The sequence below is a fragment of the Aphis gossypii genome, chromosome 2 (genome assembly GCF_020184175.1).
Source record: "Aphis gossypii isolate Hap1 chromosome 2, ASM2018417v2, whole genome shotgun sequence".
NCBI classification, from domain to species: Eukaryota; Metazoa; Arthropoda; class Insecta; order Hemiptera; family Aphididae; genus Aphis; species Aphis gossypii.
The window spans coordinates 58,457,731-58,469,736 of NC_065531.1; the positions used below are offsets into that span (position 1 = coordinate 58,457,731).

Here is a 12,006-nt window from a genome sequence, read left to right on the forward strand (position 1 = left end):
AGTTAAGTAATGTAACAGTCAGTTTAACACATTTACAATAATATTTAAAATTATTAAGAAATAATTATATGTAATAAGAATCTTAGACAGTGTAATAAATTAATTGAAGACAAATATGGTATAAAAAGTAATTATAATAAATTATAAGTATGGTCTTATAATTTTAATACACAATACTTAATATAATGGTCTAACAACCATACACTTTTATAAATTAACAAAAAATAATTTATAATTTACACTTAGAGCCATCAATCATTATCATAATAACATTGCACATTGTAATAAATAATAAAATATAAATAGTAATTAAGTAACCCACAAATACACAAATTTAAATTTCCAATTTTTTTTTAGTAGAAGATCTACATAAAGTTAATAGAATAACATTTAGTGCAGAAAAAATGTATGTTGTAGATGTAAATATTACAATATACAAAAGTTTTGGAGAAAATACTGACCAAACAAATAAATGATTACGAAATAATAAAATAACAAAATTGTATACACATGATTGAGTAACGTTAAGCACACAAAGTTGTTGAAGTCCTGAAAACCTAATTTGAAAAAATCTAATTAGTTGAAACTTTAAACATATGAATATAATATCAATATTATGTATATTTTACTTTTGATCGAGAACAAGGAATAAGTAAACCAGCATTGGGAAACCATATGTATGGGTAAAAATATGGATTCCTGCAACAACAGGATCATAAGTGGTTTGACCAATGTATCCGGGAACTATGTCTAATGTCCCAACACTATTTGAATTACCCTGTAAATTAAAAAGAGTATTTATTATTCACATATTTATAATATTTATAACTAATTATTAAAATGACAAACATATGTGTCAGCTTTTAAGGCACATACAATAACATCTATTATTTAAACAACTTAGTACATTTAATTAACTTCACTGGATTTATTGAACGAACAATTTGAAGATAAAAATAATGTTACATTTTATTAAAATTAAAATTTGAAACCGTAGTTATAATAAAAACTGATAAATAAGTATAACAGTCAATAACTACTAACACACATTTACAATAATAAACAACAATAAGCACAACAAATTAAACTTAGGATGAAGAATTTCAATTAATATTAAAGATCTATTAATAGTTAACCAAATTTTTTATGAAAATTCTGTATAACATAAGAATAAAAAGTAAGCATGTTGTGCCAAAATGAAGGACTAACAGTGTATTTTTAGTCAAAAGTTCATGAATAATCTTTTCTGATGCATAAATAGATAAACATAAGTTATTTTTCTTTCAGACACGAGAGTAGAGTGAATTTACATAAATAATAAATTGAGTTCTATACAATGTGGAACATTAAATAATTCTAAATATTTTTAAACCTTATATATTATAGCAAAATGAAAAAGACCACAAGTGATTTACCTGATAGAAAAAAAACATCAACGACAACCAATAATGAAGTATAGTTACAGTCAAAGTATTCCAGCTTTTAAATTGAAGGAGTTTACATGTATACACTAAGACTGCCGGTACCAAAATGTTATGAGGTCTTAATAATAGTGACAAACGTAGCATTAACAAGATTATCATTGAACAGACAGCACTATTAAACTTGTTGTTATATCTATCATTTTGTTTGATAACAAGAAAAATATGGCATCCAATTAATAAATACCATGCTATAGTCCACGAATTCAAACAAAATATTAAATTTCTAAAAAATAATAATGATATTAGTATTATTGATATAGTAATTAATTTTTTACCTAATAATATACTAATACTAGTATATAAATTATTAGTATAATAAATCTTATTCTTACAATATATTATATCCATATGGTACAGGAAGTTCTTTAGTTTCAACCCTATACATATAAACACTGCATAAAGTCCAAAAATATAAAACAAAAATAATTTTACTTAATATATAAAATCGCTTTTTGTTTTTAGCCACTAGGTAAATGTTGATACAAGCATAGAATATACTGCAGAGACCTGTAATTTTTTCAAAGATAATAGTTTTAAATAGCTTAACTTAATTTAGATATTATCAAAATATTACAAAAATAGTCTGTAAAACTTACCAATAACCATTAAAGTTGACAAATAAATTTTATTTTGGGACTCACGGAACCAATCTCCTAAACTATAAACACCTGACCATTGATTACCGATAATATTCAGATTTTTACAAAATCGATGCAAAATCATAGATACAACCCACTTAGCAGTTGTTGTATAACTTTGCATAACAAAAGTTTTGTACACTTGAATAGCAGAAAATCCTGTCCAAAGGTGATACAACAATTGATGCTCTTCTTCGATGTAACTTGATGAAAATAGACTTAATACATGTATTAATATTCCCGGCAAAACATAAAATAAGTTATTATCGGAATCATTAATCTAAAAATAGTAATAGTTTTTTATTAAAATATTCTAAAATTAAAAAAAAAATAATAATAATATTCAATACCTCTAATTTAAAAAATGTAGTAAGTGGCCAATCAAAACTTCCAAAGTTTATAATAAACATTGTGATTATAACACTAGCTAATAAATTAAATGTGATGGTGAATTCACAAAGTACACTATCACATTGTAACCATACACAAATGGCCCAACGAATTAGCATTAAGTACACAAAACTGCTAATTTTAATAAATTGGATATTTACAGCATCAAAGTCTATGAGCAACAACCATACCTTAAATTAATAAATATTAATCATTAAAATAAAACTAGTCATTTAAAAATAGTAAGAACAAAAAACTTGAAAATATTTTTTATGTACCTGTATAGATAATACAATTGAGACAATTATGAGAAATACGTCAAATTTAGCTATTGATCCAATTATATAGTTCCTCATACCATTCATTGCAGATTCATATAGCGAAATAACACGGTGTGCTTGCTTGATTGAAACAGTTTCTCTTTTCAACCATTCATAATAATAGAGCACGGCATGATCATAATCATCCATAAAAGCTAAATGATAAAAAATTACAGATACATAATACATATTTTTATATATTTGTACAAAAAAAATATTTCTCATAGAATTACTCTTTCATATATATTATATAATAGAATAAAATATATAGCAAGAGTAAAGAATCATTATGTTAGTAGGGATAAAATTTATATGCAATATATAATAATAAAATATATATTTTATTTTGATATATTATACAATAAATATATATTTAATTTAAATAATTTCTATACAATCATTAAATGAAAAAAAAGGAATATTTTAGTTTTAAACAAATTTAATACAATTAATTTTAAATAAAGCTTAATCATTTTTATTAGACTTATTTTAAATAAATTCAAGATACTTTTAGTACATTTTTTTTTTGTCAAAGATAAAATCATTGAGATAAAATTTAAATCAGGAGCATAAAATAATATAACAATAGTTTTTATACTCATCTTGTATTATATATTTATATATATCATAAAACCTGTATTTTATTTTGTTTATAGTTGAAAAATGAAGTTATTTATGGACATTGCAATAAACATAACAAAGCATATAAACCTTAACCTTACTCATAAATATTCTATTAGTACATTTACATGATAATATTGAAGCAATTTAAAGTCTCCAGATACTTGTATTTTTACTACTAAACAAAATAATACAAAAAATTAGTAAACAAAGCAAGTATCTATTGATTTTAAACCGTTTTAATACTATTATATAAATATAGTACCTATATAAAAGATAGTCTAATTCAAAATACCTTTGTTCAGTAATCCTTTTTTTGAAACATAATTTGTAAACATTTGATGTGTGTTATAATGATATGCAAAAAGAATTTCATTGATATTAAGATTTTGCACAATTTTATTTATAAGTTTTCCAGTGCTGCTTGAAGGTATTGGTTGTCCCATAATTACAGAAATTGATGGAACGAAATCTGTTTGCATTATTTCTTCACTATTTTTTTTTTTAAAAAAAAGGTAATATTTATAAATAAGAAAATAATACATTGCCAAAAAATAATTTTCTTTTTTTTATAATTATACTCACTTTATAGATCCGCCACATTTCTTATTTTTAAAATAAACAAATAAAGGAACCATTACTTCGCCAATTGAGGATCCACCATGACCACCATTGTCACGCATTCCATGATCACCACAAACAATTAAAACGGATGGCAATTCAGATTTTTCAGAATCCTAGCAATTTGTTCAGAAATAGTTAATATAAACCAACTACATAATTCTATTTGGTAATCGGAATAAAATCAAACCCTAGGAAAAAATCCCCAAAAATATTTTGATAAATATTATAAAATATTTAAAATTAGGTAATTTATGAAATAAATAATAATAGTCAATGATTAATGTGAGAACTTCAAATGTTTTTTACTGTATTTATTAACTAAGTTTTGCTTAACTCAACAACCAATCAAAATATTTTATAAATAGAAGCCTTCTATGATGAAGTAACTACTAAAGTATGTAGGCATTTTATTGTATTATGTATTATTTTAACCTTTTGTATAATGTAACTGGTGGCTTTTAAAAATGCCTCCTAATAGTTATTATGTTTATAACAGTTTATTGTTTAATAATTTAATTTTTTACAGTATAATGTATATAGTAATACAAAATAAAATATTAATCATATTTTAAAATGGTAATATTAATATGAAAGTAAATTAATATGTATTTAATATTTATTTTAAACAATAATTAACATACCTAGCTTGATTTTTTTTTAATTTCATGATTTTTTAATGCTTGATTTTAAATTTTTAATAACTTTTGAACTTATATAATATTTAAATATGATACATTCATTAAATAATAAGTATTTATAAATTTGTAATTAAATATTAATAATGTTATTAACATTTTAAAAATATTTATTCAATCAATTTCATTGAAAAATACTATGTGGGTAATATGTAGTACCTATTCTGAGGATTTTTTTCATGGAGATTTTTATTTTGCAATTCATTTATCCATTTTAATCAAAACAAATAATTCACCATGTACTTTACAATACGTTGAATAATATTATCCATCTCAGATAATTTATTTGGCATCAATGTACTTCGAGGTCCACCTGTATGGCCGATATGATCAAGACCTAAGTAATGAAGAATCATAATATCCCAGTCGGCTGTTGGTTTTAATTCATTTTCTAGATGACGAGTGACATTATTATCAACCTAAAGAAAACTTATCACTTAGTATAATATTTATATTTATCTAAAACTTTACTACAGAAAATAGAATTACTTCAGTATAATCAGATATGTAAAAGGATGTAGTTCCGTCATGTCTGACAAATGAATTTGGAAATAATTTTAACCATGTTTCATCTCCATAAAATATAACTCGTTTATTAGCTGCACGAGCTTGATGAATAATACTGTCTTGTTTCACAGCTGAACTATCCAGATTTAGCACAAGATCAATAAAATTTGGTACTGTACCTGTAGTTAAGGCCTGATAATAAAATATTTACTGGCTTATTTTCAAATTGTTTAGAAATCATTATATGACTATAAATATACTTTAATACGTGGCATTGTAACTGTAGGTGCGTTCACTCTGGTACGAAATAAACAACTTTGATTTTGCTTTATGAGATCAGTAGAAAATGGCATATATACATTATATTCTGATTCCGTGAAAAAATCATAACGAATACCATCAATTACCATCAACACAACTTTGTTTACTGACTTATGATACAAGCGACGAGTGTCAAAACTAAAAAAATGTCCATATTATTAAAAACAATTAACTTAAAATATTTATTCTTTATATTTTTTTTTTTTTTTTTTTTTGAAGCAACAAATTTACTATTAATTAAAGTATAATTACTGTCTGAATTAAAACACTAAAACATAAAACCTAATCAATAATTATTAATAACTATAAGTTTTTATTAAAATTATCTTTTGCATTAAATTGAAAAAATATATTACTGGGTGTCCTACAAAAATCTAAGTATAACACTGTACTTGTGCTCTCCCATTTTAAACTCAGGACGATTTGTTGGAGGATTAGAATGGTAGGTTTTAAGGTTTTCGTGTTAATCTCAATAGTTTAACAGTAGAAATTTAAAAAAGGTCAGACAAGCCAGTAATGTGGTGGAACTAGGAAAATGCACATTTTTGGAACTTGATAGTCAGCAGTTAGTAAAAGTAGACACAGTAATACTCTAAGGTATTCAATACAAATTTATAAGGGGGTTAAGGAGTATTATTAAAATGTCGTTTAAAAAACTGTTTATTTTTAATTGCATAATTCGAGAAAATTTTGTAGTGAACTCATAAACCCTTCTTCTAGGCACGGCCTTGGTAGTAGGTAACTGTATTACTGTAATGTAATTACCGCCAAGGCTCCGAGTCATTTTTGTTTGGCCATATGATCGACGGAATATCGTTTGGCGTTGATGTGCGACTGTCGTTGTAGCCAAACGAAAAGAACCCATAGAGGAACAGCAAATTGGCGAAAATTTTGCACGATGATAGATATAGCAGAGTGACCGACTGCTTAGTCAGCCGCATTATGTGACCGGAGACTGAATGAGTTTAACCGTTGTTCGTAATAATTTTCTGTCGATTTCACATTCTCACAAGACTTATAACGGTGAGTACGAATACTAATTGTTCCTACAATACTGTTAGTTAAGTACTAAAGTGCAATAATTTCGGTTCATCCAAAATATCCATTCCTCATCACACTCGCAAGTTTTGTTTATTCTATGCATCCACACCAAAAGATAATAGCTATGAGCCACAGCAGCAGTGTTCAGCACGTCAGATTCAAAACTACTTCAAACATGTCAAATAACGAGTAACGACTGCAAAACTGCAGCCAAGCGGGCCACAGAGTGCATTTGCAGAAAAGCATAAGTTTTAAGTTCTTAATCTAAGAGACCAAGACCGAGGTGTAAAGGTAAACGAAACAAAACAACAAAACAAATAGAAAAGAACAATATTTTCATAACCTAAAAACCATACCGGTCACCGATATATGATATGAAGTTAGATGCGCGATCATTGATAGATTTAGGATTGAATAATGAATAATATATTATAATATTGTTTTATATGTAGACGCCAGGGCCCGAAGGCTCTAAAGGCGTGTTAAAAATCCATTGAGGTCTGACCCAAAATATTTATCTGTGACCACACAGTTTATATTTTATAGACATGTATCAGACTATACAGTCGTTTTTTAAAAACTTAGACATATTTTAAGCTCTCAAATCCAGTTTACTGTCAAGAGCCCTGACCGACCAAACCAAGAGAATTCGCATATCCTTTATCCTGAACGCCGCTGGCGGTAGTAGTTATACTTTAGTACTTTACTAGACGTAGAAAGGTTCAGTAAAGGTTAACCTAAGATTTAAGAATGAAATAAACCGATAAAACCATTTGAATTCAATCGTATAATAATCACAAATGGTATACCTAATACCTATTGGCTATTATGTTTCAATATTTCGTTTCCAATGGCCTTTGACAGTTTAACAGTCCAACACCTGCGCGTTGTGCACGATTCGTTAATCGTTTTATATGCAAAATAAAATATTTATATAATTTTATATTTTGTCGCCAAATACCACGTGCATGATGGTTTAGGAACCAATTTTACACGCACGCGCCATTTTGATACAATTGTTTTTTTTATTTTTTCTTTCACGAGATTCGAGAATTTGTGATTTTTCGATTTACCGACTTTAAAAGCAAAAATTTCCAAACTAGAGTCAACTAGAGTAGGTAACTACACCGACTCACAGGCTACGAAATAATCGTCTTAACCCTTAATCGCTTAACGCCGCAGACCGCAGTACACACAATAGTCGGGAGCTACTTAATACTTTTTACTGTTCTAGTCGACTGTCGACAGCGGCCAGTAAAAAATATTTAATTAACCAAGTTCCATATTATTTAATATTTATTATTTGTTATTTTATTCTTTATATTTGACATTTGTGTATATTTTTTTGATTTTTTCTCCGTATTATCATTAAACTCGCGCGTGTTTACATTTTACATAGCCGACATTCGTAAATACGTTCCACACTTCCACCGGTGCAGCTCACTCTACACCATAGTAATTTTATTATTATTATTATTACTATTACTATTATTACCATAGGTCGACGCGGTATTAAACATTGAACACTCGAACGCGAGAGTACAAAATAATACATACGTCGTGGTATCCCATCAACTACCCTGCCGACATGTTTTCATTTCGTGATAATATTTTCTAGCTGTTGTATACCGAAAACTGAATCGTGATTATTCGTGAATAATAGCGACCAGCAGTACAGACGTACGGTCGACTCTAGTGCATCATAGTGCAGTTACTGCAGTTTATAGTCGTCCGACACCAACCATCGCACGCGACTTTATTGATAATAATTATTTAAAAATACTATTATACAATAAAAACACACGTCATACGCGCGCACACACACACACGCTCATCGGAACCGGTAAGAGAAGAAAATAATAATACATTATTATTACACGGAACTGCAGAAGGTTGTGAACCAGTGTGCACGGCGACGACGAATTATTGACGGCGCCGATTCTACGTCTTGTCCGGTTATAGTTGGGCAAACACTTCCGTTCGATCTTCACTCTTATTTTAGCGCAATATAATTATGTCTGTGTTACCGCGGAGAATACTCAAGGAGACTCAACGTCTGATGCAGGAGCCCGTTCCCGGCATAAGTGCCCAGCCGGACGAAGGCAATGCTAGGTAAGACGCGTATTCTATTAAAAGTCATCTACGTACTAATAATTGTTACGTCTGTGCGAACGTTCGTGATTTTTTTTGTTTATTGTTCCGACACACGTCTTTTATTATTGGTGTGAACAAAATGTATCTCGATAGGTAGTAGTCTTTTGTTTTATTTATATTTTTTCTTTAATGCCACAGGTATTTTCACGTCAAAGTGACGGGGCCCGAAGACTCGCCGTTTGAAGGGGGCTTATTCAAGTTGGAACTATTTTTGCCCGAAGACTATCCAATGTCAGCGCCAAAGGTTCGCTTTATCACTAAAATTTACCATCCAAATATTGACAGACTCGGAAGAATATGTTTGGACATACTTAAGGACAAATGGTCACCAGCGTTGCAGATACGTACCGTTCTTTTGTCTATACAAGCATTGTTGAGCGCACCAAATCCAGATGATCCATTAGCAAATGATGTTGCTGAATTGTGGAAAGTCAACGAAATTGAAGCCATACGCAATGCTAAGGAATGGACACGCATGTATGCCACAGAAAACTGAACAGTACGCTTTAAGTGAGGAGTATAAAAATAAAGTTAAAAGTTAATAATTATAATAATATAAAATATTCTGAATGAAAACCATTCTAAATCGAGCAATATACTTTATATATTTTTTTCCAACAGTTGTCTTTTAACTAATGGAAATTTATTAAGAATTATAGAAAATGGTAATGATGGAATATAATTGTTAACATTTTGTTGTTCCCCAAATTGTATTATTATGCCTTTGGTATATAATCACAATGATAACTTAAAAGGGTAGGAAGTTTTACTAGCCTATTCTACTGAATGAGATATAGAACTGTTAAGTCATCAGTGAATACTAGTAATATACTTATATATATATATATATATAATATGTAAAACATGTATTTTCATTTTAATGTTGTAATGCTTTTCATCAGTTATGTCTTAATTTAAACTTGTTCATAATCTTTTACTATTCAATTTTTTTTTATGATTATTATTATTATTATTATTATTATTATATTGCTGAGATTCATCATTCTTGTGTGAATAAAACATTTATTTAAGACTTACTTAGCCTTTGAGTAAACTATTATGCACCCAATGAAATGTTTAAATCACTATCCTGAACACTGGTTTATTTACCGTTAAAAATATGTTTTTGTTTGTCCTTCAATTAAAATATTTTTTCATCAACATAATATTTGCTCATATTTTCTAGAAAATAATAAAATTGATAAATCAGATGTATTAAATCTTTATTAACTACAATGACTAAGCAACTCTCAATAGTCTTATCATTTTATGAGGATATCAGTGAAATTATTTTATTGTTAGTATATAAATAATTGGTTTTAGATTGTAAGACGCAATTTTTATATCATTGGTCTTGCTGAACAATACATTGTTATTCATTATGATTTAAGTCTACAAGAATTAGTGGCATCCACTTCACTTTGTTTGAGTCTAAATTGTTCTAATTAAAAATATATTTGTAATGTCTTGTGGTTTTAAAATTACAATTAATTGATAGTTTACAATACCTATGTTTTGAATATTTTAAGTGAACTTGATATGAGTTAAAATCTTGTCACTTATCAGTGAACATGTATACGTTTTGTTTGTATTTTAATTGCTGTGTACTTAAAACATACTTGTATACAATTAAAATGTGATCATTTAAAAAAAAATGTGAAATATAAGAAAAAAATAAATTAAAAAACACATCATGCATGATTCTTTAATCACGGTTCAAAAAATATGCTTCGTAATTATTAAAATAACCCTATAATAGAAGAATTTAACTTAAAATATTTACCTATACATGTGTTCCACTATTAAAAACAAAATAAAGTATTGAAGACGGTTTTACTTTACACAACACCTATACTCTATCCAAAACATGACAATTCTGCGTATTCCTTTGTGACGCCTTGTCATCAAGACTGATGTCAGGTGAGATTAAGATGAACCTACCCTAAAATTAGAATCTAATCTTTAGTTATGGTTCATGATGTCTTAATTTAAATATTAATATCGTACGTATGATCAAAGCAAGGTTCAAAGGAGAAACCCATTCTTTTTTTCATATAAAAGAACATATTGGAGTCAAATTAATTTATTTTAAATATAATGATCTATAAAATTGAACCTATACAAGATAACACACAATAGTATTGGCGTTGTTTGCAATACATCAAGTCAGTTGCTGTGATCTTATTGTTGACAATGTGAGTGTGTAGAACAACCGTTTAATAATACCTACAAGTATGTATTGCTTAAATTTACTGTTGTTCACAGTGTTATCACAATTTTATATACATGAATATAATTTCAAAATAATATAGGAACAAGAAATTATTTAATTACTTTTAACAAGACAAAAGTGAACACGAACTAAATTATTGTTTTAGTTGAGTATTTAGTCATTAATTTCTATTTTCAACAGCCAGAAATTAGGATTGAATCGAGTTTTCTGAAACAACAAAAAATGTATAAATACTGCATTCCTTGCTACCCTCATAGTCTATAATTTAGATTTTATATTCAAAGTATTAATGATTTGATTTAAATAAATTACAAAGTATATAATATACTCTTATTTTTATATCTGATCACTATTAGTCAAACATTTTATTTCAATTGCATACATTATAATTTATAACAAATTGAACATCAATTCAAAATAGCTGCTATTAGTGTTTACACAGCTGTAATTAAAGTGTAATCATATGTTACAAAAAGGATAACCCCTCTACAGCAAAATGTTATGGTAGCCTAATTTTTAGGTTTAAACATAGTAGGTAATATGTTTAACTGCATTTACTCACCTACCTATATTAGTATTTATATGAGAATAATCAAAAAATTTTTTTGACAATCAATATGTCATTGATATCATCAAACAAATTTAAAAATCTTATATTAGGTACTCATCTTTTATAAGTTTTCATAGTATCTTGGGAACAAATAACAATTTATACTTCAATTTTATAAATATTCTATTTTTAAGGTTAACCATTCTCACAATCATTTTACCTAAAGACTGTACAGTGCACGAGTCAATATTTTATCTATATTATTTAGTTTAATATACATTTCAAGTAACAGTACCTCGTATTTATTTTTTACAACATTTCTGAAGTAAAACTAAACACTTTTTATTAATATTGTTACCTTTATATACTCGAATTCTTGTAAAATTAAAAAACTAACCATCAAACTTAAAACATGTATGATTTTAGAT

General features: G+C 27.4%; 2 protein-coding genes across 2 annotated transcripts; one reads left to right on the top strand and one right to left on the bottom strand.

Annotated features, from left to right (window-relative positions):
- LOC114125070 (GPI ethanolamine phosphate transferase 2) lies at positions 1-7,738 on the bottom strand. Its single transcript, XM_027988555.2, has 13 exons — positions 6,366-7,738; positions 5,540-5,738; positions 5,262-5,471; positions 5,009-5,191; positions 4,039-4,190; positions 3,749-3,945; positions 2,791-2,987; positions 2,473-2,703; positions 2,081-2,402; positions 1,817-1,991; positions 1,416-1,707; positions 630-778; positions 1-557 (listed from the first exon to the last, which is right to left on the bottom strand). Exons 1-13 carry the CDS (start codon positions 6,539-6,541, stop codon positions 335-337), a joined length of 2,706 nt encoding a protein of 901 aa, XP_027844356.2. The 5' UTR covers positions 6,542-7,738; the 3' UTR covers positions 1-334.
- A 402-nt stretch (positions 7,739-8,140) lies between these two features.
- On the top strand, positions 8,141-9,832 carry LOC114125071 (ubiquitin-conjugating enzyme E2 N). The gene is made up of 2 exons (XM_027988556.2): positions 8,141-8,753; positions 8,934-9,832. Exons 1-2 carry the CDS (start codon positions 8,656-8,658, stop codon positions 9,289-9,291), a joined length of 456 nt encoding a protein of 151 aa, XP_027844357.1. The 5' UTR covers positions 8,141-8,655; the 3' UTR covers positions 9,292-9,832.
- The last annotated feature ends 2,174 nt before the right edge of the window (positions 9,833-12,006 follow it).

What these genes read in the sequence shown, in the direction of transcription:
- LOC114125070 (XM_027988555.2), bottom strand. Translation starts at nt 6,541, where the DNA reads ATGCGGCTGACTAAGCAGTCGGTCACTCTGCTATATCTATCATCGTGC. An exon ending in ACATATCTGATTATACTGAA is followed by an intron (nt 5,192 to 5,261) that starts GTAATTCTATTT and finishes AGTTTTCTTTAG; the next exon opens with GTTGATAATAATGTCACTCG. An exon ending in TTCCTTGTTCTCGATCAAAA is followed by an intron (nt 558 to 629) that starts GTAAAATATACA and finishes TTTTCAAATTAG; the next exon opens with GTTTTCAGGACTTCAACAAC.
- LOC114125071 (XM_027988556.2), top strand. Translation starts at nt 8,656, where the DNA reads ATGTCTGTGTTACCGCGGAGAATACTCAAGGAGACTCAACGTCTGATG. An exon ending in CCGGACGAAGGCAATGCTAG is followed by an intron (nt 8,754 to 8,933) that starts GTAAGACGCGTA and finishes TTAATGCCACAG; the next exon opens with GTATTTTCACGTCAAAGTGA.